This window comes from Thermobia domestica, chromosome 8 (assembly GCF_964235325.1).
Source record: "Thermobia domestica chromosome 8, izTheDome1.hap1.1, whole genome shotgun sequence".
Lineage (NCBI taxonomy): Eukaryota > Metazoa > Arthropoda > Insecta > Zygentoma > Lepismatidae > Thermobia > Thermobia domestica.
The window spans coordinates 268,331,640-268,358,854 of NC_137461.1; the positions used below are offsets into that span (position 1 = coordinate 268,331,640).

General features: G+C 35.2%; 1 protein-coding gene across 1 annotated transcript in view; it reads left to right on the plus strand.

Moving 5' to 3' along the window:
• The window catches only part of LOC145692570 (inter-alpha-trypsin inhibitor heavy chain H4-like), an 83,411-nt gene extending 72,225 nt beyond the window's left edge, over positions 1-11,186 (plus strand). The window contains exons 9-11 of the mRNA XM_081767880.1: positions 4,897-5,288; positions 9,690-10,016; positions 11,115-11,186. Of these exons, the coding sequence (XP_081624006.1) occupies positions 4,897-5,288; positions 9,690-10,016; positions 11,115-11,186 (791 nt within the window). The remainder of the gene's footprint in view (positions 1-4,896; positions 5,289-9,689; positions 10,017-11,114) is intronic.
• The last annotated feature ends 16,029 nt before the right edge of the window (positions 11,187-27,215 follow it).

Genomic DNA, 27,215 nt, shown 5'->3' on the forward strand with positions numbered 1-27,215 from the left:
CAAGTCTATTTTACATGTCCTGTACTTCAAGAAAATTAATTTATGTTATGTACGTACAATTTTATTATTTTGTTATCAGTGATAACTCCTGAGAAAGGTATGGCTCCACATACACAGACAAAACACGTATGTGGCGTAAAAAAGTAGCTTACATGCACAAATCCTGTAGTTTTTGAACTTAAAGTAACGTACACATAAGACATGTATTTTTATTTTTATTTTTATTTAAAAAAAAGAACTTTCTTACCTCTTGCAAAGGGAGTATTCTGTCCAAATTTCACTTTTTTATCTATAGTAGTATGACCTGGAGAGATAATTAGTCAGTCACTTCTACACCTATATACAGGGTGTCCCAAAAGTCCCCTTCCAGAGAGTAACTTTGCTGTTATCAGAATTATAACAAAATGTAAGAGGAGAGAAGTCTACAAATATGATGTTTTTCAATCTAAAGTGAAGGATTTTTTTAAAAATCTGACTAGCCGTTTGGGCTTTACAATGTTTATGCATCCGATGCTAAGTATGTGAACGAAGTTATTGTCTTTTAGGCTAACGTCTTGATGGCCAGCCCTCATTTCAAACATGCTCTCATTCACTTTATGTTGTGGGACCAGGTAAATGGCAATGTTGCATTTTCATTTATCATTTGGCGCACAAAGAGCGTACAGCCCAAAAGGCTCATCCGATTTAAAAAGTTCCTTTATTTTAGATTGAAAATATCACATTTGGAGATGGTTTCCCTTCTTACGTTTTGTAGTAACTCTGATAATAACAGAGTTACTATATGTCAGGGGACTTTTGAAACACCCTGTATATCTGTAATAGTATAGACAGATATATATATTACAAATTGTGTAAACTTACCTCATTTAAAATAAGTGACATCAATGTGGTGCCACATATACATATTTTGTACATTTTATCTTTTAGAAAGCATATTATTAAAATTTCATATTTCATCATATTTTGGACTTGATTTTTATATTTTCCTATTTTTTCTTCATACTTTGCCTCTCTCTCTATTTATACGTATTAAAATGCTTACTTTCCAAAATTATCTCATTAATTGTTATTTCGTAATTAATTAAGAAATGAAGTAAAAAGAAAGAGGAAAAGGTTATGACAAGGATGTCCAAATATTTCAACGTGACAAGAATAGAACATTTGAAAGACTCAAGAAAAATATATGTGTGTGTTTTTCATTTGTATATAATGGAATGACATGTACAGTAGCGGATTAAGGGCGGAGCCAATAGAGCCCAGGCTCCGGTGCCCCCAGGCTCAGGGTGCCCTCAAAAATCCCCCTCTTTAATACTAAAATATAGCAATCAACTTAATGTAATATTATAGGCTTCAAACGCTCGCCGTATTGCTAGAGTTAAGTCTCCTTCCACCAGCTTCTCCACAATACTTATTTTGTGAGGGAGAGAGCTATTTTGGGCCTCTATTACAAACCAAATTATTAGCTTGTAGTGATAATCCTTTAAAATATCTCTGTCATTAGTTACAGCAAATTTAGGAGGTTTTTCCAATCTCCCTAATAATAAAACGTTCCTATTCAAATCAATTTGAGCTCTCTCAGATACTTAAAAAGTAATTCCCCAACAACATGAATTGGGAAAACTTACTTACCACTCGAAAAGCATGACGAAATGTTCCCCCATTAAATTTGAAACGTACAATTTCTATCTTGTGTATCAAAAAAGAATTCTGAGCAATTCCTTTTATTCATGTGTCGATATCCAATATCTTTGTCTTAGGTGAAATTAAATCCTCTCTAATTATTGATATCTGCAAAGCAGAATCACATACAGCATCAGCATTCTCATCTACAATCAATAATGCCATTAAGATCATATTATTTCGTGTACTAATGGAGGATTTTACAACATAACCCTTATTTCCTAATAAGAAAATGTATGCGCTGGAATTATTCGTAACACAGGGCCCCCTTGAAATAGTCGGCTCCAGAGCCCCAAAAGCCTTTGTCCGACCCTGGACATGTATGAAAGGACTTTGTATTATATTGTATATATTTCCGAAACAAGTAACAGACTATTGTTCTCAGACAGACAAGAGCAATATATGTACTTCCGTACTAGGGATGCGCACGAGTCGAGTCGAGACAGAATTTTCCTGAGAAAATTCGAGCCGAGACACAGCTCTTCCAATAGAAAAATATACGTTTTTCGACTCGAGACATCACTTTTACAGCACATTTTCGAGACGAGACAGCCTCAAATCTTGTCTCGTGCGCATCCCTATTCCGTATCAATCTGCAAGAATGATAAAGGCAAAACAAAGTGCAATAGACCCTATATGACTATAAATGTACTTCTTTCTAAGATTTTGAGCGTAACTTAAAGAAACAAGTAAAACTAGTAGACAAAAACTGGTGGTCGGGTATTATGGTCCGTCTGTCCCATGAAAATACATCAAATTTTTCGTTCATTTCCTCATCGCAAAAATTGTACCGTAGCTAGAAAACTTTGCTGATGGGTACTCAATCTTTGTGCATTATTATGTGTTTTATCACAAGTGTTCGCACTGTTCGTAAAAATTATACACAAAAGTATAGATCCTCATTCTGTGAATAGATACGTCTTCTGTATAGTAAGCTACACTAAACTGAAATCAAGTTGATCTCTTCATCTACTTCTAGAATGAATCCATTATCCTCAAAGAACTTTATTTTTAAACTTTATTACTAGTTCTGCCTGGTACATGATCTGGGTTTTACTCTCAAATACTAAAATCAATTATGTAAATTTTCGGTTTTGAAAAATATTTTTTCTCTTTCTTTCTTTCTTTCTACTAATGCCACTATGATTATTAATAAAGATAGCCTAGAATTATTTCGTGTAAAATTAAGCATTAAGCATCCAAATTTGAAGCCTATTTTCATATATTTTGTCTTGAAACATTGAAATATTGAAACAAATAATTTTTAGTAGTTGCAAAATATTATATTCTAAAAGAGTCTAAAATGGTAGACAATTTGGACTGAGTATAGCGCGCTCCCCCCAGTGATTTTCAAGGAATCATAGTGATTCTAACGATTCATATTAGTTCATAATGAATCGGCATCGCACGTTATAAAGATTTAAGATGTAAATCTTGCGGTAAGGAAGATTTAGTATAAATAGTAGTAGTAGTAGTAGTAGCGTTAGTAGTAGTAGTAGTGGTAGTTAGTAGCAATAATAGTAGTAGTACTAGTAGTAGGAACGGGTTAGAAGCCCCTCAGGGGTTGGTTGGGTTCTGTTCTCGATATAAGTAGTAGTAGTAGTAGTAGTAGTAGTAGTAGTAGTAGTAGTAGTAGTGACTCTTCCAGTTCCGGTGACAAAGAACTGTGGGGGGGGGGGCTATATACAAGCCGACAATTTATATTCTAAGATACTATATTCTAATTTCAGTATGAGTTCATTATTTACCGTTACGTCCTCAGAGCGTGTAATGTCAATAATAATTAACAGGCACTGCTGAGCAACGAGAAACATCTTTAGAAAAGAACGCTGCTGGTTATTATATGTAGTTTACAGCATTTTGTAAAGCATTAGCTATGTACGTCATAAAAATTATAAGAATTAAGTTTGATTTATGCACTGGCTTGAAAAATAATATTGCAAATAAGCTGTAACGTTCAAAGATTACACTTAAATACGGTTCGTTACAATGTATCTATTGAGATATCAGTCAATCATTTACCAAAAAAAAATGGATAATCAAATTATGTCAATATAAATAAAATTTCAGACGTCAAATATTGTTTCGTAGTACTCCCTAAGTACTAGTCTAATATGAAACTTTATTATTATTATTATTATTATTATTATTATTATTATTATTATTATTATTATTATTATTATTATTATTATTATTATTATTATTGCGTTATAGCGAAATTTGTGAGAAACATTGAGTTCAGAAAGATATCTGTACGTTTCTGTTTTGAATTCATGCAACCGGACTCCACAGGATGAATATAAAACACATCGTTTAGAGAGAAGTTCTGTGGATTCGATGTTTACCTCAACTTTCTGCATAACAAAAGAAAATAAAAGTGGACTTCGTTCCGATCTAAACAGCGTGCCAAACATCTTGGCATTTGAAGGCGGAGCTCCAAGTTCCCTTTAAATGCTGCTAGCAAATGAGAGGTCAGCGGTATTGCCACGTTTACTTTGTACACATCCACGTCTATCCTCTGCCACCTGATCACGCTGTAGTTCGTTTGCTTAGCCACAGCCACACGCCCTAGCACTCGGCAACATCGCGTCAGAGCTTGTGTTTTATTCGTTTAGCTGAAATGCCAAGATGTTTGTCACATGCTTTAGTACTAAGAACGTATTCTGAACCAGAAGAGGGTAGGTATATGACAATGTACTCAAATTATGACAACATAAGTAAACATTTGGATACTAACCATTATATTTTCCAGTATTTTATTAGTGCTAGACGCAAGGATGTTATAAAATATAGGATCTGCCCTTACAACAAAATCTTGAAGCCATACATCACAGTTTCGCCACTCCTACTGTGCCCACTCCGCCCAATAAGATCGCAATGTTTTGAGCCAACAATCATGGCGAGAACAAAAGCAGCCAATCAGACGATGGCGGAATCGAGAGTAACCAATCCAACGTGCCGATGTTTTTTTTTGCTTCATTGATTTCATAGGATGAAGATACACATATGGGCAGATCCTCTATTTTATAACATCTTTGGCTAGACGGATATAAAGTTATTTTTTTTTATTGTCAAAGATATCAAGAGCATAGAATCTACAGAGATGTTCTCTATACCTTTTTGTTTTTAATATTGATATGAATTTCACGAATACATAATATTTACATGTGAACAAGAGACAAAGTGAACTTATATATTTTTTACTTCTGATTGTAGACGACAATCTTTACGAAGCCTTACAGGAAGGTTTAGAACTGAATCGGCAAGCAGTGAAATATTTTCTTGAACAAGGAATGGTGACGTTTCGACCAGAAACCTTCATTATCATCATCACATCAAAAAGCAAATTCTCGCCACACGAATCTAGTCCAGAAGAAATTATATCAGCTGTTGAGAAAGCAAATAACAAAACGAAAGCTTGTATCTTCAGTCTGGCTTTTGGGTTGGAGGCTAATTACAGCTTCTTGAGGAACCTTAGTTTAAGTAACAATGGCTTTGTATACAGACTGTATGAAGAAATTGATATTAAGTATCAAATAGAGAAAATAATCAGACAAATATATTTTCCTGTTCTCACGGAGGTAGAAGTTCTATATGCGAAAGATGAGGTAGGTGTAATAATGTAAGTACCGTTACTCATATACGAATCTATAAACAGTAGGAAGTCGAAAATTGGGACCACGGGTAGTTCGGATTTTCGAAAATGACCAAGAAAATGCCATTTAAGCTTAGATATGCATGTCCGGTATGCTATTCTATCCATACAGTGTTTATTCAGTTTATACAGTAATTATAATACCGTACGTAAGGCTACTTACATTTAATGTTTCTGAAGAACCTGGTCGTACACTAAATTACTGATCTTGTAAGTCACACTTAAACCTTATAGGCCTAATCAAAAATAAAAACATGTATGACAAACAATTACATATGAATGAACTTTTGTAAAAACACTGACTTTACACAACGTCGACGGAGACACTATTGTTTGCTTATCGGTAGCGTTAAGACAAAATGTAAAAAGCTTCTAGGGACCGTGTTCGGATTTTTGACGTTCGGATTATCGACGTCCTACTGTATATATATATATATATATATATATATATATATATATATATATATATATATAGTGGCGGATCCAGGATATGATCAAGGGAGGGGCTGAACCATAGTTTGCCGCTTCATCCAGTGTAAATCAGAATTGAAGCCCATTTTATCCAGTGTATACCTGAGCGTCAAGGCGTCAAGGGGGAAGCTATAGCCCCTAGAGCCCCCCCTTGGTTCCGCCCTTGGATATATATATATATGAATTGGTAACTGCTAAAACAGTACGAGTCTAAAAAACGCATTTTGAGATATTTGCAAAAACAACTTTTGTTTGCAAAACTCATATATATAATCATATTGGAAACTTTTTAAAACTGTATTTACCTAATTGTTTTTTAACATGTGCCAAACTTTTTAAATAAAATATTAATTATTGCTGGACATGTACTGTTATTCCACTCAATTTCACTTAATGAAATTTTCACTGTTAATAATACAACTACGACATAGATACAATATTGTATGAGAATAAATTATACATGCTTGATATTAAACAAAGCAAAGAAACGTTACTGAGTAAACAAATCAATTTCGGGGCTCTCAAACACTTGAAAAATGTGAAACATTCAATAAACAAAATCTTATAAAATTAGAGGTCTTCATCTTCCTTTGTAGTTTGCCAAGTAGATATTCCATTGTAGAATGGTAATGCTTCGTTAGACACATACTTCATCAACTTGGCGATGTCTTGAAGTTTCTTGTCGTTTATTGCAACATGTTCTGCGTAGGCTTGGTTTACCGGTAAAGTTTGGTTGGCATTGTTCTTGACTATCATGAATGTTCTAGTGTTAAAACCAACCTGGCATAGCATTTATCATCTTTGTTCATTGATTTAGTTCTTTTCTTGTAAATAGTAGGCCACTAATCCTTAAAGTTTACTATATCTTCATGCGTGTTTTCACTGTAAAAGGTTTGGTTTATTTCCTAGCAGTGATCACGTCTGCATATTCCTGAAGAAGATACACTCCTAGCGCCATCTGAAAGCCGGATTATACGTGAGAGGTACAGCAGTACTAGTCCAGGACAGATACTGCTTTTCCACTCATTCAGCTCCATGGCTAGCTGCTATTATAGCTGTAACGTTTGAGGGCTTGCAAATTGTACTGTCTTCATTGCAACGTATAGTTCTACGTTTTTAGTGTTACTTTTTGCAGTTATCTCCAAATGGCTAATTTTGGACTAGTATTGTTTTTCCACTCACCGATTCATATATATAATTTTATGAATAGCATGTAATGCGAATGAAAAATACTGTAACTTTTTTGACATTTGAGAAAATAAAACATTGATTTTGGTCGTTTCGGTACAAGGGTAAATTGAAAAATCACACAACTAATATTATCAGTGTAGCTAGAATAAGGTTAAGTTAATTTTACTAAGAAATTTTGAGTGTGAATGAACCTGGGTTTATTAGTGCACATCCATAGAATACTATCTACTATTTATGTAACATATAGTTTGCTTTGCTAGAACAGTTGTATTTTGCAAAAAGGAACTGTTTGTACTCAAAACATATTATTTTGTGTTTAAATGTTTGTTTTCATTTTTATGCATTTAGTAGCTTAAATTCCCGTTCTTCTCTCGAGAAAAATAGGATCATGATAAGTATTTGAACCGCCTTTCCTCACTTCCATTGAGTTTCGCATTTCAATGAAACTTTAATGATAAAGCCGATAACAAGTGGGTTGTTACAAAAGTTTCAAGTCTACCTATGAACAGAGCAGCAGAGTTTTCTGCATGGTGTTACTTTTCAACGTAGTTCTCTGTCAAGTCAACACATTTTGACCATCGATATTCAAGTATGTTAATGCATCAGATAAAAAATGATTTGTCGAAAGCGTGTAAACTTTCGTCTACGGCATGCATGACGTCGTCATCAGTGTCAAAATGAGTACCTTCAAAATTCTTTTTGAGCTTTGGAAAGATATGGAAATGTGAAGGTGCTGAATGAGGCGAAAAAAATGGGTAGAGGTTCAATCCGTAGCCGCAATCGTGAATTGTTGCCATTGCGATGACTGACTTGTCGCTATTGGCATTGTCTTGATGGAAAAGCACACCTGATGTCAGTTTTCCATGATGCCTTTGCCGAATATTATCACGCAGCTGTCGTGAAAGACCTGTATAGTCTCCCCAGTCTCTGTTCACTTCTTTGGAAGATAATCCACCATCACTATCTCTTTCTAATCCCAGAAAACAGTAACCATCACTTTTCCAGCTGAGAGCACTTGGCCTTCTCCGGAGGGAAGGTGAGGATGTTTCTACTACTTGGAACTTTGTTTGGACTCTAATTGGTAATGATGGACTTAGGTCTCATGTATTGTTATGAATCGAGTGCGAAAGAGATCTGGATTTGTAGGGAAGAGATGAAGATTGTCGCTTGAAATGTTGCGTCTGGTGAACTGTATCAAACGTTTGGGCACCCATCTCGCGGAAACCTTGGTTATTTCCAAATGTTGGCTGATAATTTGGCCAACGCTTACCGTAGGTAAGTCTATTATCTTAGCTGTCTGCCTGATGGTTATTCGCCGGCCATTCACAATGATTTCATGTACTTTGTCAATGTTCTCCTAAGTCAGTGCTCAAACAGGCCTTCCTGATCGACTGTCATCTTCAATGGAGGTTTTTCTTCTCCTCTTAAATTTGGCTGTTCATTTCTTCACTGTGGCATATGAAGAGGTACTCTCACCTGAAGTAGCAACCATGTCTACGTGGATCTTCTGCGGTTTTAAACCTTTCTTGTTGAGATATTCAATAACAGCTCTCGCCTTCAAATTCCCCTCATGAAATCTCTTGATGTATAAGGTAACAGCGTTGGTTTCACATTAGACAAGTTTCTTAATTTTGAATAAAGAATTAATTTAAGAATAATTCCTGAGTATATTTGACTTAAGATATAAACTTTGGACCTGCTAGTTGGTAAGAATTCCCTAGACTCAGCCGCTAGAAGTTTATTCATGCATTCTTAGTAAATAAAGAGTTATTGTTGCTTTCATGTATTTACAGAGTCAAATACTTTGGAATCGTTTAAGGTTCTCTTCTTTATCCGTGCAATATATTATTTGGAGTACACTGGTAGGACATACTATTGTATTATCCTTTCTTCTCTTTCTTTCTTTTAGCAAGAAAAAGGAACAAAAGGGAACGAGAACTAATTTAGTTAACTTAAGATAGGTTTATCTTAAATCTTATATATATTACATATTGATGGCTAGTCCTTAGAAGGAATAAAAGAAACAGTTAGTTATTATATATTTTTGTATATGTATATTGCACTGCGTAGTTATAATGCTAAAGTCAATACGGCCTATTACTTTACAACTGTCTTGATCCCGCAGTTTCGCACAGAAGTATGGCGTAGACTCTCATACAAAATGGCTCCATCAGAATAAAGCATCAAACCATACATTTCATCCACCAAATTTTGATGCATCAACGGAAGTGCGTGTCATTGTGCACAGTGCCATCTTTGTTAAGTCACATCTGCGCTGCTGAAAAAGGTTCTTAGATGCAGATGACCTCTCGAACTCTGGAAAACCTGCTATTGGGAAGTGGACTAAGCTCGACATTACTGTACTTAGCACCAACTTGCACCAGTACAAACTCCGCTGCATAACAATGGCTTGAACTCACGACCATTACCAAAAAGTCGCCATTAGTAGTGGCATGATATTTCATAAGACTTGTTCACTTTCGTAATCATAGATCAGAAACAACGTTTGTATTCTTCATCATTTCAGTTGGTTTCAGCCATTATCATTACATTACATATGTTTTAATCGTTTAAACATAGTATGTTGCTTATGAAAGAAAGAAAGAAAGAAAGGATTAATTCATAAATAAGCCCTTTTTTAAAAAAAATGTAACAAAAATATTATTATAATTCTGTGCCATGTTCTTTGAAGGTGAAATGTACAACGAAGAACCGTTTCCATGCTCTCTATAATGGATCTGAACTAGTGATAGCTGGGAAATTCAAGAAAAGTCGACGTCAAAATTTAAAAGGAAAAGTGAAGGGAATAATGTGCAATGATACCTTTGAAGCCAACATTAAGCCACCTGCTTTTGTAGAAAGGCGGCTTCAGCCCAAGCGAGAAGGAGAGTATACATTCTTGGAAAAAATTTGGGCGTTCCTCACTATTAGACAACTTTTAGATGAAGAGGTAAAATCACCCAAAACTGATGAGGAATTAAAACAACTCAAGGCAGTAATTATACACTTATCTATGGATGTAAGTATAAGAATGATATATTTTTAAAAATAAAAGATATAAGTACAGCAATATTTTTCCAAAGAGTTATGTGAAGTCGTATCTACCACTGAGGAAAAGAGTAACCATGTCAAATGGATCCTCTTGGTCATGTTTTTGTCCAAGTTCGGATCTCTTTTCTTAGATCCGGTGACCCAATAACCCGGACGTAATTGATGTATCAACTTTATAGCATTACGGCATACTTTTATAATCACGTCCAGTACATGAGCTTCAATATTTCATGTGTTCAATTCCCTGTGTGATATTTTTAATCGAGGTACTATGTCTTGTATATTTCAAATAAAATTTCTGGTTTATTCATCTTCCGATTCTGAAACACAATACGGCAGTTCCTTTAACTATATAAAAATGGTTGACAAAATACTGTTTACATTCACTCACAGCAAACACTGTTTGCATATCTCATATTCTACATGTCAAGCTTTACAGGGTGGCTCGATTAAAATTTCACGATTCGTCATAAAAGAAAAATAAACAAAATTTTTCTTTCTGTGATTTTAGCCTGTTTACACTTTGTAGTTTCAGTATCTTCTCTTTCAATTATCTTTCAGTGTAATACTTTCAGTGTAACACACATACACATAACTAAAGAGAAAGAACATTTTTGATATATTAAGACAAAATTAATACTTGTCGGACAAGATTAATACTTGTCACACTTCGGCTCAAAATTCTATGAACTAAAAAGTGCGAAAATACGTATCCACTTATCTCCATAAAAAACGGCAAAATATAACCTAAAACAGCGCAACTTCACACAACTAGAGTACTTGACTTTAGACATCTTGGAACTAGACTCAGTGATGCCAGATTCTCTGACAAAACTTCCTCTTATCAAATGCCAAATACCTCTCATACTTGAAACACAGAAAAGTGACGAGTCTTATCATGAGTACCAGAGATGATTTCAAGGTGTGGCTCATGGATAAATTCTCCCGAGGTCATCTCCGATTCTACTTAATGTGGGTCACCAATGTTTTCACGGTACTGCTTTCAATCCCGTGTATTGAAAGTCTTTTTCGAATGTGGATGGATAAATTCTGCATCTATTTTCAGCAAACTGTTTGGACTTCAGGTCTTACTGCAGGGGAGGAGATACAGATAGAGACAGAGCGAAAGACTGAGTAGGCGATTTTTTCGTTCAAAGTGGTTGATACTATGGCAGACCAAGAAGAATTACAACTCTTACTATAAAACATTCTTTAAAATCCAGTTACAAGTCAAATGTTTCTAAAGAAGGAAGTTGCAAATAAATAATTTGTTCACAACAAAGACAACTTATTTTTCTGAGCAACAAGTGAAACTCGCCTAAAATTTGACAAACAAAATATGTTTTTATTACACTTTGAACTTAAATATGACTTAAACATAAGATATAATTCAAATATTTATTTGTATGGCCAATTAAAACATTATCTTTGTGTTTACAAGAATCTGAAATGTGTTTATATGTAATTAGATATGCAAAAATATGTCAGGATAAAAAAAATTATGTCAGAAATTCAAGACAATGACGATGTTTAGATGCCTCCGCAGCATTCTAAGTCTGTCCAGGTCACTAGATCTGGTGAATCACCGATCTAAGTGCTTTCTGGTCATGTGTCACTAAAACATTGTATATACAATACATAGTTTCCCTTATTTCCAAGAATTCGCTGAACGATAAGTAGTCAGAAATATCAAGATATTTTAAAACGAATGTTTGACAGTAAATTATTCTTCGTTACCATAAGTAGCAGACTAATAATTATGAGAAACAAGTCCCAGAAAACATGTTATAAGACACCTATCTAATGCAAATCTTTGTAATCCTGTACAGAAACACGTTCCTTTCGACTGAATCAAAATCACTTCGAAGAGTTGAAAAGATAAGTATTCTATAAGCAGTGCAATTTATATTAATGCGGTTATGCTATAAGTTACCTATGATGAAGATGGTTTAGGGACATATGCAACAGGTATCGTAGTCGTAACAATAACCAGCTTTCTCTTAGAAACCTAGACATCAATAATTCGTACACCAATATTCATGAACTTTCTGTTTCGAGTGAAATGGAAAGAATTGAATTTCAGAGATTGATTTTAATACATGAAGTTACCTTTATTCGTGTCTGTGAAAATGGTCGGAGTACCGTATCATTGCTAAGTATTGACAAATATGATGTTAGTACATAACTTATCTTTACGTTATAGATAGAATTACAGATGGTCGTAGAATAGAAGTCCGGTAGACGACACACATCAGTATTCGTAACTATAACTTTAATGTTCAAATTGGATCCAAAGTTGGATACGGAGTTCTCTTATTATAGTCTAACGTCCCAATACCACGACTAAGATATGCCAGGTCGTTTTGCTTCTCGAGAAATACTGAGGTTATAAAGTTATTGAACTCGTGACCTGTGGCTCAATTATGGATAGTCATGTCACATTTTTGTCGCGATATTTTGCTTCTCCCGAAAATGTACCAATGGAATCCGAGCACCATATGTCATGCTCATGCTCTCACAGTAATTTGTAGGCATGGGCGCGAGACCAAACGAGACGAGAACTGAAACAAGTCTCGTCTCGTCTCGCAAAATCAAAAGCTGTTCTCGTCTCGCATCTCGTCTCGTCTCGCAGACCTAAGTTCTCGTCTCGCGTCTCGCAAAATTTTGGAAGTCTCGTCTCGCAGTCTCGCGCGAGACTTCTCGCGTTGGTCTCGCGGTCTCGCAAATCAATACTGGAATAATGTAGTCTTCATTCGACCCTTTTAAAATAAAGTATACTCAAAGTTTACATAGTTTTGTTTCATAGTTGCATTGTTACACAATGTTTATCCACTCATTCCGATTCACAATGCTTGATTTTACACCCCACATTCTCGGTATTAAAAAATGCCAGTTTTCTGTAGTCTCTGTCTATGTAAAGTATGAATGAAATCGGCATGTTACATTTGAGTAATTTTACTTGCAAGATAAAAGCTTTCAAATAACTTGGTAAGAACGGTAACTAAAATAGCCGTATTTATAGTAAACATGCACCGTTAGTAATATATATTTCACAACTTAAATGCACTTTCATCTCAATACAAACCGTATTTCGCAAACTGAGGAATGGAATGAAATTCACGCAACGAACCAAGCTCATCTGAAATAATATTTCAAACTGTTTGCAATCTGAAACACTAGTTTTTTCCTCAAAATCAAACAAAACCATAAAAAAGTAGTGGAGTACCGACAGCATTTTTCTCCCCCTCCTTTTCTGACGAATAAAAGCTAAGCAGATATCAGTTCTGGTTTTGGTGAGAGGATCCGTCTTGCAGCCATAAATCCATTTATCCTAAATTTATGTTTACGGAAAGAAACAACTGCTTTATTTTGACTAAAAAATTTTCCTTTTTAAACAAGCCAATAGGTCCTTTTTCTGCCTTCATAAAACAAGTTACCGTAAGAAAACAATTTGGTGGGCAGGGGGAACAAATCTCTTCTAAACCCAGAGGCTTTACATCACATTGGAACTAAACACGTGTCTTTTTCCCTCATATATATATATATATATATATATATATATATATATATATATATATATATATAATGCATCGAAAATAGGAAGAAGAAAGTCAGAGTGTCAGAGACAAACAGAAACAGAGAGAGAGAGAGAGAAGATATGGTATCCTCTTACCGACGCCTGGAATTTCTGCACTGAAGGAAAAATCAAAGCGAGCCGTATATTTTTGAACTAGGATATCTTTACCGAGGGTGCAATAACAGAAGACAGAAACCGCAGCCGCGAATATGCAATGTTACCTAAGTTCATTGTTTCCGTCTACAAAATTTTCCGAAAAGACAGCTTCCAAATATGTCCTCAATAAAAAGTTTTAAAAAGATGTATTGTACTGGTGTTTGCTATCCTGCTTTTATGATTTGTCAAGATGTTGTCTCATCATCAGGAGGAGGGTGGATACAAAGGACAAAACGTGTCGTTTTTCCCCCTATTTGCCTCCCCCTCCTCAAGAACTTTATAACCAAAGATCTTGGATCACGACCCCAAAGAGAAAATAAAGAAAACAGTGTAGATAATGGAAGAATCTATTTTATTGCATTTTGGGAAAGTAGTGACAAAGAAAAACTAACGCAATCTTTATTTCTTGAATCTTTTGTCATGAGGAAATCTCCTAAAGTAACTAGATTTTGATTAACCTTGTTAACTTAAACCTATCATGAAATCAGTAATTGTGACAACCTGACCAAACCATTTCAAGAAACCAGAACAGCTAACTAAGCAACGATCCGTGTTGCCGAAAAGTCACAACACTTACCCCGTTAACTAGATACTTTGAAACTACCAAAACAACAGTAAAACATAAAAAAAACCAATACAAATTTCATAATACAAAGGGAAATTGTATTTTTTTTATTTCCACTAGTCGACATAATTTATAGTAAATGTTCAAATAAATGCTAGCCCAAAAGTTTAGAAATAAACTATTAGTTACTGACTTGCAGTGACGACGCCAGCTGTAAGTTCCTAGGGGGGCAAAGGAGGGGCAGATACATTTTCGGGGGGGCGGCTATTTTCCACACCAAAAATGACATTTATTATGTTTGACTTACTTTGCATTGTGTATTTCGTTGTTGTTTTTATATTAGTCCTATATGATAAACTTATTTCAAGTAAAATTTGTAACTAACAAATAAGTAACGTCTGCATATGAAATATTTTTCAATGCAACTTTTGAAACGTAAATTGAATTACTTTCGCGTTTGCTACAAGTAACAAATTCGTCTAGTACTATATGCTTATATATATATATATATTTACGAGGGGCTGCTGAAAATCTCGTAATCCAAGCCAGAAGGAAAAAAAATGAAATCTTTGAATTTTACGTCCCACGGTTTTGCCGGTTAGGCTAAAGGAGACGGTGATGATGAGTAATGAATGAAATGGTGGAATGAAGAAAGTGAGAGGAAACGGGAGAACCCCGAGAAAATCCACGCACACGGTGTTTGTCCACCACAAAGTTCACTTGGCGGGGGCTGGGATCGAACCCGGGACCCCAAGCACCAGTGGTGAACACTCTACCACTGAGCCACCGCGGCCCTACCCAACCCAGAAGGAGTGTAGGCCTACGTACTAGGTAGAAAGATGAAACTGTAGTTTTGAAAAACATGTTTTCAACAAATTTTCATATTAATAATGAAAACAAATTTTCATATTAATAATGAAATTCTTATTCCTTTCTCAGGCCTCTGAAGTGATTATGTGTGTTCGAATTTCACGAACATCCAGATCACAACTGTTATAACATTTTTGTTCCACCAAGGATAGTCATCAAAGTAAATTAATGAGAAAATCAGTGAAACACTACGGGACTCTCCTCCATTATTTACAGTGGTGAAGAAGTGATAGCTTAGTTCAAACGTGGCGGTTTCTCAACAAGTTATGCTTTACATTCAGGATTACTTTACATCCAGTGACTGTTCCCGAAATCATGGATGCAATTTGAGACATTATTCTTGAAAATTGCAGCATTGCAGCCAGTGGTAGATATAACCTGGGGCCGGGGTTCCTACGCCACCCCAGTTTTTGACTGACAAAAAGAATTTAAGCTATTATTTATACACTTTTTAAAGTGTATAATAAACTCACGATATACTTATTATAGTCTGAGGTCTGGCTGCAACCCCCTTCCCCAGTTTTTACCGTCTCAGTAAAACTTGTGTCAGAGATTATGGGCATTTCTGTGGAACGCGTCGGTAGTATAATTCAGAATGGTTTGGGTATGCGCAAGTTCTTGACACAATGGGTTCCCAAAAAATCTGTCAGGAGAATAAAAGAGTGACGGCATTAAGAGAAGTCTTAGTGCATATCAATTACTAACTAATGATCAACACTCTGACAATACGTTTTATTGGGAGCTAAATAAATAATCGATTTAATTCCATACATTTATTATTATTATTTGCAGGAAGGGAAAATACAGTTTTTTTCTTCAAAAAATTAAGCCCTGGTAGTCGCAAATTAAGCTGTTATAAGCCCATCCTTCGAATATTGAAAACCGAGAATAATGTTTCAGAAAAAAGAAGTATAGAACCTTTAAATAAAACAAAATATGAAACTGAAAACTTCAAAACTGGATAAATACAAACAAGTTATGTAATTGGTTTTACCTTTCTTTTGTTTCTAATCGAAGTTGATCCAATGAGAAGAAAACAAGTCGACCAAATCTACCATTGTTCGCTAGGCACACTAATTAAAATTCATAAGAAAGAACTGTAACTAAAATTTACCGGAAAAGGCGCTAAATTAGAAAACAGAAATATGCGTGCATACCCAGACGCTCAAAGAAGAAAGCTTGAGGACTAATCTGCCACATAGTAAATGCATGGAAAGTAGACTACAATTTGACAATGAGATTGGTTATGATACTGATATAAAATACTATATGTAGAATGTTTCATGATTGTAGGAATCTGGGGGAAGGGCAGTCTAAATGGCAATCAGGGGGGCAGGAGTAGCCACCAGGGAACGCTCGCCCCCCTTGCCCCCCTCTGGCGTCGTCACTGCTGACTTGCCTTCGTCTGTGATTGTCTCTACGATTTCAGGTGATGATGTTGTGTGGAAGAAATATTTCGATGAGAACCATGCACTTCTAAGGTATCAATTTTGTAGAACATTAACATCTTTGGGGAGTTCATAATTATGACAGCATTGTTCCTTACTGCAAAGTACAGCACGAACGCACAATATTGATTTAGCTTTTCTGGACCCATTCTGTTCGACGGTTGGGGACGAGCAAGTTCAAACAAATTTTCTTTAAATTTGGCTTCACTCGAAATAAAAATATTTTATATCCACTCGAGAACTCGGTTCAAAAAATCTCCAATTCGACTCGATATTTGCTCAAGTTTCGAGTGTCGGGTCCAAACGAGTTTAATTCTATAGTATTAGTAGTTTTTATATTAACTAGTGATGCTCACGAGATGCTACAAGAGGAAAAATTAGTCTATCTTGAGATGTCGTTAATGTATTATCTCGAAACAAATGTGAACTGTTTCTTGAATATCACCAGTCCTGGTCACGAGGCGAGACAGATTTGTTTATTTCTCGCCCAGTCTCTATCTCTCGCCTCAAAAACAAGATTAAACAAAACAAAATACGGAAATTTAGCTGTTTGTTTAGGCAAATAGTAAACATTTTCACTTTCGGTATGACCAGGCCTGAATTCAATTTATTTTTAGTGTTTATTTAGCGTGCTAATGGTACAGGAGGAGTTATATAAAGAATAAACACGCGAAATCAGTGGACAATTTACTGAAGATATTTTCAGCGAAACAATTGTTGTTGTTCTCCTTCTTTTGCGAAAGCTTCATCCTCAACCATATGTGTCTACACGTTCAGCCGAATTTTTATCGAATTCATCTTCTGAACCGTCTGAATTCTTGTCAGCTTGTCAGAATTTCTCTCGAAACTGTTTTCGTATTGAAAACATGGATGATAAGTTCCGAAGGCTTTTGGCAACAACAGATCCTTTCATTTCTTCTTTGGGCAAATCATTTTATAAGAAAATGAAGAATTTGTCATCTGAAGCTGTAAACCTTTTAATTATTTCCAACACGGAAGCTGACAAAAATTTAGACGATTCAAACGAAGGTGATGAAGGGAATAACTTCCATGGAGATTCGGCTGTACATGTAGACAATACCTATAGAGTTATTCCATGTGGAAACGACAAATTATGCCAAAATGTGCGGTCGCATTCGAGATTTGAGTGTTTGTCTGAACACTTATCAATATGTGATAGGAAGGAAAATGGAATGGTTTGTAATGCACGCCATTCATGTTGAAGATACGGCCATAGTTGAATCTTAAGTTATGTTCATTTTCTTGGAGCTCTATCGAAAATGAATAAATAAATAAATAAATAAATAAATTCAAAATTGCACTATAGATATGTGAACAGTCCTTTTTTTTTACCACATAGTAGTGACGCAAATACACATTTTGGGTTACGAAACATTTAGATCTTTTTAGTCCAAGTCGATGAATTAAACCAAAATTATATTTTCGGAAGAAATATTGAAAAATTTGTTGTGTCAAAGGGAATGTAATTTTGAGAGAATAATAAGTATCATCTGTACTTTCTATAGAATAAAAAATCATCTTTTGTGTTTCTAATTCCTATTAGTGCTAGTGGTATAAAGTATATAGTGCATAGAGAACGGATGCTAAGCTATGCCCCCTCTAACTTCTGATCGGAAATGACTAAAACGCTCAAATTTGTGTTTCTGAGCCTCACTAAATTATCTGTTTTCATGTTGTCACTTTATATTGTTGTTGTTGCTCCAAAATTCAAAAAAGAAGAAGAAGAAGAAGAAGAAAGAAAGAAAGAAAGAGAGAGAGAAAGAAAGAAAGAAAAGAAAACAATACATATCAATCTCCAAAACAGATGTGACCATTACAGGGTTTTGAAGCTCCAACGCTACATCAAGATTGTTGTGTTGTCTGCATTCCAGGGTCTGAAACCGCTACAAACAAAATCAAATTTTGCAAGCAATTACAAACAATCGTGAACTGAGTCTACTGAAAGGAGTGAAAACAGAAAAACACGACCCTTGTTTGTGATTGCATTCCTTTTTACACCCGGACTTTGTTTACAAGAATGTTTTTGTGGAATTTTACAGCTGCTAAGGAGCGTGAAGCAGCAAGGAAGTGCAGCCACGTAAACACATGCCGGATCAGAAGTAAGTCGAAATACAAATCGAAATTTTCACCACTTGTGGAGGAAGCATATTTCTTGCTGGAATTAAAATATTGTTAGTATTCCACTGTGCCTTTTTGTTCCACACGGTTTAGAACTTTATATATATTTCTGGTTATTATCATTCACATAATCGACCGTCTTGCTCGATTTTTCGCTTTCAGGTGGAATGACTCTATATGGTTGAGGACTAAGCTTTCGAAAAATAAGGGGGAGAAGAACAATTGTTTAACTGAAATAAAATGACCTCATTAAGTTATATTTTAATTAATAAATGACTGGTAGATTGACTCTGTCCTAGCTATTGAAGTAGGCAAAGTATCTTTCCCTCTCGAATCTCAAACTTTTTCAGACACAGTCCGCTATATGGTTCCGCCATTTTGAATTTTTAAATGTTAATGTCAAATTAGTAAGTTTGTAATCAACAAAGTCAAATGCACCAATGTACCAAGTCCAGTTCGTCAATTTTACTTTTTCCATATTTGGTCCTCCATTTTTTTATTTGATGTCAAATTGATAATTAACAAGATCAAAAGACTCATTATAGCAATTTTTTGTCCATTTTTACTGATTTTGAATTATGACTAAGTTTCAAGCATTTGATCCATAGTTTATCGATCTCTATGCCTCGCCCTTTTGGACCGTCGCTCTCCTGGCTGTCGCTTTCTTTGTGCGTCGCCTTTTGACCCGTCGATCTCTTGGCTAACGCTCTCCTGGTCGTCGCTCTTTTGCCATCACTCTCTTTGCTGGGGCTCTACTGTCGGTACACCCATGTTTATTACAAAACTCGATCCTGACATTATTACTATCTTCTCTTCAATATGTATGATGGTACTTGCAAAAGAATACCATATCAATATCACAAATGTAAACTATGCGAGACCGCGAGAAGTCTCGCGAGACTTCTCGCGCGAGACTTCCTGAAGTCTCGTCTCGCGTTCTCGTCTCGCAAAATATATCAGGTCTCGTCTCGCGTTCTCGTCTCGCAAGATATTATAAGTCTCGTCTCGCGTTCTCGTCTCGTTTGCGAGACGAGACGAGACGAGACTTCTCGCGTTCTCGCGTCTCGCGCCCATGCCTAGTAATTTGTGACAATTAGCATCATATATGATGCTCAAGAACCTGAATAGGTTAATAATTTGTGATATCTAGCATGAGCTAATGGCCCCACATTAAAATAAGGTAAGTACCACATATGATGCTCATGGTAGTCAACCTGTTAACTTGGGAAGGTGGAAACGAATTCAAAGACAGATTTATAAAGTAGTTTTTACAGATAAAGAATTCTTAAGTTATCATAAACGAGTTCTGAACTATCCAAAGTTTCCTTTCACCATTCTTTGCGTCATTTTAAAAAGTAATGAACTAAAAGTACAATCACGGACAAAAGTATAATGTGGTCCATGACATTTAGAAATTAAGAGCGTTAATCTGTACGTTAAACCAGAGATAAAAATAAGCAAGTTTAGCATCTATAGAGCAGAAGGAATCAAGCTCAGGTGCTTTTGTCAAGTAACGTAAAAGGTTTTATAGCTTACTACGTACTGTTCCAAGAGAAGCCAATGTTTTCCTTTCTCGAAAAACTTCAGAATACAAACCATGTATCGAATAAATGAGCCGCTTAGTTTTCCCCACAAACATAGCCTTTAGATTATGTGACTTATACTTAGAGAAAGCATGAAGAAAAGTAAGAAGATATGAAAATTAAGTCCAAAATATAAAAAAATATGAAATTTTGTTAACATAACATTCAAAGATCAAGTAATTGTGTATGAATCGCCTTTCATCTATATGTATATTGTGTATGTATACATTGACTTCTTAAAAACATATTACAGTATCTGGGCGCCTCTGAGATGAAATAAAACACTGAAATTAACTTAGTGACAATTGAATGTTTATTTCTAGTAATTACATTCAAAAATGCAACTAAAACCAAATCTGGAATACAAAAGTAACTATATCAATACTTCAAGCCTAATATAGATGAGAATCATACTTTTTTAAATCTATATATATAAAAGAGAACGTACAAATCCTTTGTTAGCTCATCACGCTAATACGGCTGAACCAATTTCTTTCATTTTTGGGGGGTTATTAAGATTTGGACCCTAGATGGTTTTTATCATATCACTTTAATTTTCAATTACCAGTGTCTTGAGATAATTGACCATTCAAGTGTCCATAACGTACAAATCCTTTGTTAGCTCATCATAGCTAAATCTAACCGTATTTATATGCAACCCACATGACCGTGTCACTCGGCGGGTTAACATAAATGACAGGCGATATAATGTTAACATTTACTCCAATCTTCTATGGTTTTTATCATATCACTTGAAAGCGAAAAAGTAAAAATTATCTAAGTAACAAAGTTTATTGCGTTCCGGGGTGACCCCAGCGAAGCGGGGTGAACGCTGCTAGTGTAATATATGCATAAGACAACTTTTCTTCTGTTGTAAAGCACTTGGATTCAGACATCCAGCCACGAAGTTCAGCTTTAGCTTTCAGCATCTTACAATCTTCTTTCATCTACAAATTCAAAATGAACAATCCAAAAACACCGCACTAAATCACTACTCATCGGACCCGCTTAACTGAGTTTATGTAATGATAATTTTAGGAAGAAAAATGGAAATATAAGTGGTGGATTGGACTTTAATCAGAAACAATGATTGCTGAAACCTGCATCTTAAGCCAAATTATTATCACCAATCTGTTCTGATGAGAAAAAATCCTTTCTACATTGGGATGCAAAGTGCACGTACCTTTGAAGCTAATGTAAGATCACTAGGTTCAACGAAGTTATAAATTTAGTTTAGGAGTTCGAAACATACAAAATATGAATTAATGTGAAGTTTTTTTTACTAAATATGAAATTTTAGTCAAACTGTTGTAAAATATGATAATTCAAAGCACGCTATTTCGATTCTGCATATCACGGAATATAAAAATTCATATTCCTCTTGCCCTACGAGGCATACTTTAAAATATGAAATTTCATATTTTGTCTGTCTTACTTGTAAACAATTCGAATAATGTAAGGGCTGCGGTGGCTCAGTGGTAGAGCGTTCACCTCTGGTGCATGTCACTGGATCGATCCCAGCTCGCGCCTAGTGAACTTTGTGGTGGGCAAACACCGTGTGCGTGGGTTTCCTCGGGGGTACTCCCGTTTCCTCCCACTTTATTCATTCTACCATTTCATTCATTTCTCTTCATCACTCTCTCCTTTAGCCTAGCCGGTATAATCGTGGGGCGTAAAACTTAAAAATTTCATTTTCATTTCATGTAGACACTCTTGCAAGTGTGAAATGAATGCAGGGATTGGGATTAAACCTGCATTAAGGCTGTTGATTAGGAATTCTGCTTAAGAAGGAATATGATATTCATGGCGGCCACCATAAATACAACTTTTTTAAAAAAATGGGAAGAAAGACATACGCTTATGGGCGGAGCTATGGGGGGAATAGAGGCATTACCCCCCAACTTTTTGACAAAATACAAAAATGCCACTTATAAGATCCTTCAATTCTCATTTGTATTAACCGTGCCCCCCCAGTAGATAAAAGGTCTGTCCCCCCTCCCAGCAACCAATTCGTAACTCCGCCTATGTATACGTTATGTTGCTTGCGACTAGAAACACACCAAAAACATATCCGATAACGATTTTCACCAACTTGTATGCATGTATCCAGACTTTTGAAATTACCTTGTAAAATCTCGTGCAATAAACTCTGAAATGTAATATCAGCAATAAAAAGATGATGTGTGTAAAACGTAGCGATCACTAATAGTTTATGAATCAAAAACTCAGCAATATCAACCTCTTAAAAGCAGCATCTAGAATTCTATTTCTGTAGTTTAATTTCGATTTCTTTATTGCAAAGTATCTTTCTATTTTTTATTCCCCCCCCCCCCCCACAGAATAAGAGATTCAATAATAGCACTTGCTAAATATAGAATAATGTGCAACTCTCTAAAGGCAAGAATAATGCAGAGATCCCTCAAAACAGATTTTATATGTTCAAGTACAACGATAACATGTATTTACTTCATTTATTTTATTTAGATTCAGGACCAAAGTGCTATTTTAACTGGGACTAAGAAAAGAAAATGAGGATCTGCCCTTACAGGAGAATCTTGAAGCCATACGTCACAGTTTCACCACCCCTACTCTGCCCACTCCGCCCAATACGATCGCAATGTTTCGAGCCAACAATCATGACGAAAACGGAAGTTGCCAATCAGACGATGGCGGAGACGAGAGTAGCCAATCAGACGTGCCGATGCTCGGTTGTTTTTTGGCTTCATTGATTTAATAGGATGAAGATACATATGAGCAGATCCTCTATTTTATATGCATGTATTTGTGAATGTTTAGTTTCAGTCGCTAGATAGAAATGTTTGTTTACTCGTTCTTATGACAGTGATCCGGTTACCAAGGCAACAATTTCGTTACCACGTACTTGATTATATAATTATGATTATCAATATATAATTCAACAAGACGTGGTATAATATAGACATGTATTGCATTGCTTTAAAGCAACTAATAATTATTGCAAACTATATTGAGTTTTAAGTGATTGAAAGTAGTGATCTTCGTGAGGAGTGAAAGTAATAATCTTCGTAGTAAGTAGCAAAATTATTATATATGGTTTATACTACGAGATTTTAATTAATTCGAACTGTGGGTAACGTTGTACAGGGATAAATATTTCGTTATAATAAAAATCCATCGCATTGACGAATTTGCATAAATATTACGTTTATTTCAGTTGCTTGTTTAAATAGTTTTTAAACTATTTGAATTCGATACCATTTCTATCTCGCTTATTAATATTAGAGTAATTAGTGTGACAAGTATAATTTGATGTTACAATATGTGTAAAGAGAAAAATAACAAAATATTGCAACTTTGACTTTTAGTTAATAAAATGGATTGAGTATAGCCCGCTCCCCCCAGTGATTTTTAACGTATCATAGTGATTCTAACGATTCATATTAGTTCATAATGAATCGGAACCGCATGTTATAAATATTTAAGATGTAAATCTTGTGGTAAGGAAGCTTTAGTATAAGTAGTAGTAGTAGTAGTAGTAGTGATAGTAGCAATAGTAATAGTAGTACTAGCAGTAGTAGTACTTGTTGTTGTAGCAGTAGTAGTGGTGGTAGTTAGTAGCAATAGTAGTAGTAGTAGTAATAGTAGTAGTAGTAGGAACGGGTTAGAAGCCCCGCTGGGGTTGGTTGGGTTCTGTTCTCGATATATAAGTAGTAGTAGTAGTAGTAGTGACTCTTCCAGTTCCGAGAACAAAGAACTAGGAGGAGCGAGCTATACACGAGCCAATAAAATTGTTGTTAACTAAGTAGACAAATATGGAATCCATCTTGTAATATCTGACTTGCAAGTTCTGGAAAATATCTTAGGCTCCGAATTCTAGGGTCTTGTTTAGAGAACTTACATTTTGTTTTAAATTTTACCCAAGCTTTTATTATGCTTTTGTAATGAGAAATTTGTTGTACGTAAGCTGATCAATAAAGACTGGTCATCAGTGTTTATGTGGTGAATAGAACAGAGAGGTACAGAAAACGAAACATATCTCTGTAGTGGGAGAAGTGATGAATAGATCGAGCAAGTTTGAAGGTCATGACGGCAGGAATGTCATCTTTTCAGCAGTTCAAGCACACGTAGTTTGTTTCGCATAAGGCAACATATAAGTGAATCGCGAAGAAGAGTACACAATTCTCTTGACTATCTTGCAAAAAGCAACGTTCCACGAGTACACCATCCTCCATATAGCCCTGATTTAGCCCCTTGTGATTTCTTTCTGTTTCTAACTTCGAAGAAACACGTCCGGGGACGACATTTCGCATTTATAGGGGCAGTGGTGAAAGCTTCGGAGGTGATTTTGAAGGATCTAACCAAAAATGGTTTCAAGCATGTCTTTGATGACTGGCAAAAAAGTTGGTACAAGTGCATTGATGTAGTGGGGACTATTTTCAAAGATACCATCAACATTTGGAGGATTAGTACAGGTAATTATGTTTTATTCATTTATGATGATTCTTCATTTGATCAGCCCTCGTACTTTTGGGTTGCGCCTATCTTTATAATTCATCTATCTGTAACATCGAACTGGTTATTGGGTAGACATTATTTTTATATCACTTTCTAAATTGCTATTAATTCCCAGCTTCATTCAGTAAAGAACTTTCAAATTTGAATTTGTTTTCCAGTATTCCTTCGTGACTCCGTACACAGCATTGGCTATTATAAAACAAAAAGATGAAAAATCAAAACACAACACTGGATCTAAAGGTTGGTATATCTAAATATCTATCTACAGGGTGTTAATGAACTTTACTGACAAACTGTAAGAGGTGATTCCACACCTCAAAATTAAAAGAAAGAGTTCATATTTATTAATCTGTGGGAAACTGGGGGGTAGTTTCAGAGTTAAGGTTGTCCAAAATCATAGAGTAGGTAAATTTCAATTTTCGAATTTGAGATACCGTGGAATGGCAGCTCATATCAGCTTGAAGCAAGTCATAAATGCACACATCAAAAATGCAAATTTTGCAAAGGAATCCCTATGAGGTATAATTTCCACACATGCTCTCAACAGAATCCTTAGATATGCTCTGAATTAAAGGAAATTCCAAAGTAGAAAAATTTAAGATTTGACAACAGTGAACACGAAATGCTTCGGAAGAGAATCGGAAGTGTTCGGGACCGCCAGCAAGATGGTCTCTCGTATTCGGAATAACGCGTGCTGTGATGTTTTGTTTCACGCTTATACGTGAAAACATGTGAAATATACCGTGAAAAAGCACATTGCAACACACGTTATTCCGAAGACAAGAAACTGTGGAGCATGTTTTTCCTAATACTTCGGACGTCCCAACGAAACATTCTATTTATTGTTGTAAAGCATTTCTTGCCTTTTGCCTTAATCAGAACCACCTTGAAGTCAGAGCATATCAGAATTCTGTTGACAACTTGTCTGAGAATTATAACCTGTTGGGAATCTCCTTGCATACCCATTGAACATTGATGAAATATGCAATTTTGGATTATGTATGATTTCCTTTACGCTGATATAGACCACCACTCCATGATTTCCTGATTTCAAAATAGTGCGTGAAGTTTAGTTTCTTTACGAGTTTGGTCAACCTATATGTAGCTCTGAAAATACACACTTTTCACCACAGATCCATATGAACTTTTTCTCTTATTTTAAATGTAAGAAATCATTTTTTAAGGTCTGCCGGTATATTAATTAACACCACATATACAATATTCAACACTTGTATACTAATAAGCATTGTAATCTTACTTAATATGGTTTGATATACATAAACGTATGCGTACAATTTGTTAGAGCAAGCACCAGTTCTCAACCTGGAGTGTGCCAACCTCTTGGAAGAAGAAAATAGTTAAACAATTTTGCACATTCATTGTGTTTATTGATGTAAGTACAGTAGTTTATTAATATACAATTTATTAGGTTATAATTCATATAACTATGAAATGTATTTTTATCTTCTATTATAATTTATATTATATTTATTGAACAACTCTAAAACAAAATAAAAAATATTCTGTCTGCCTGAAAATTATCATAGATTCCCTCTCACATTACTAATGCTGTTTTAGATATAATATTTTGAGGAAGTCATGTAGTGAACACCTAGATTCTGTGGTATTCAGAAACTTTAAACTGAAAAATGCAACTTTCATAAACTACATGCAAAATAGAAAATAAATAAGAATATGAGAAACCTCTTATATAAGCTATACCATCTACAAGCGAGAGATGTCTCAATCATACTAATATTATATTCTGTGTCTCAGCGGCATCGCCTTTCTCTTTGCCTGCCTGCATTGGCACTCACGCGGAGTATTCATTACACAGCAAAAAAAATGAGGTGTTAAAACAACACAAAATGACTATCACTTTAGCGTGTTACTTGTGTGTCAATTCAACACCAACCTCTTTTTTTAAAGGCTAGCCTTCGGCTAGCAACCCATCAGAGGGCTACACCCTCTTTTAGGGAAGGAAAGTTATAGGTCTAGTAGCAGTGGGGAAGGGATGTGTTGAAAACCAAGGTTAGGTTAGGTTATCTTAAACTTAATCTACACCTTTATATTTTACATAGATATATTTGCCTAAATCACTTCCAAATGTCTGTAAGCTAATACTGTTGGACAGACTGATATTTATACTCAACTATAAAGACTATTGATTCCAATTCACTAAATCCATTTATTACCGTATTACATCCACATCATACTTGCATTTCACTATACCGTATTAATAGTATTTTCAAATAGTAAACAAATGTATCCATTACCTACATATCCACATAGTAAGGGAACATACTAGGATTCACATCAATCCATTTTTAATATA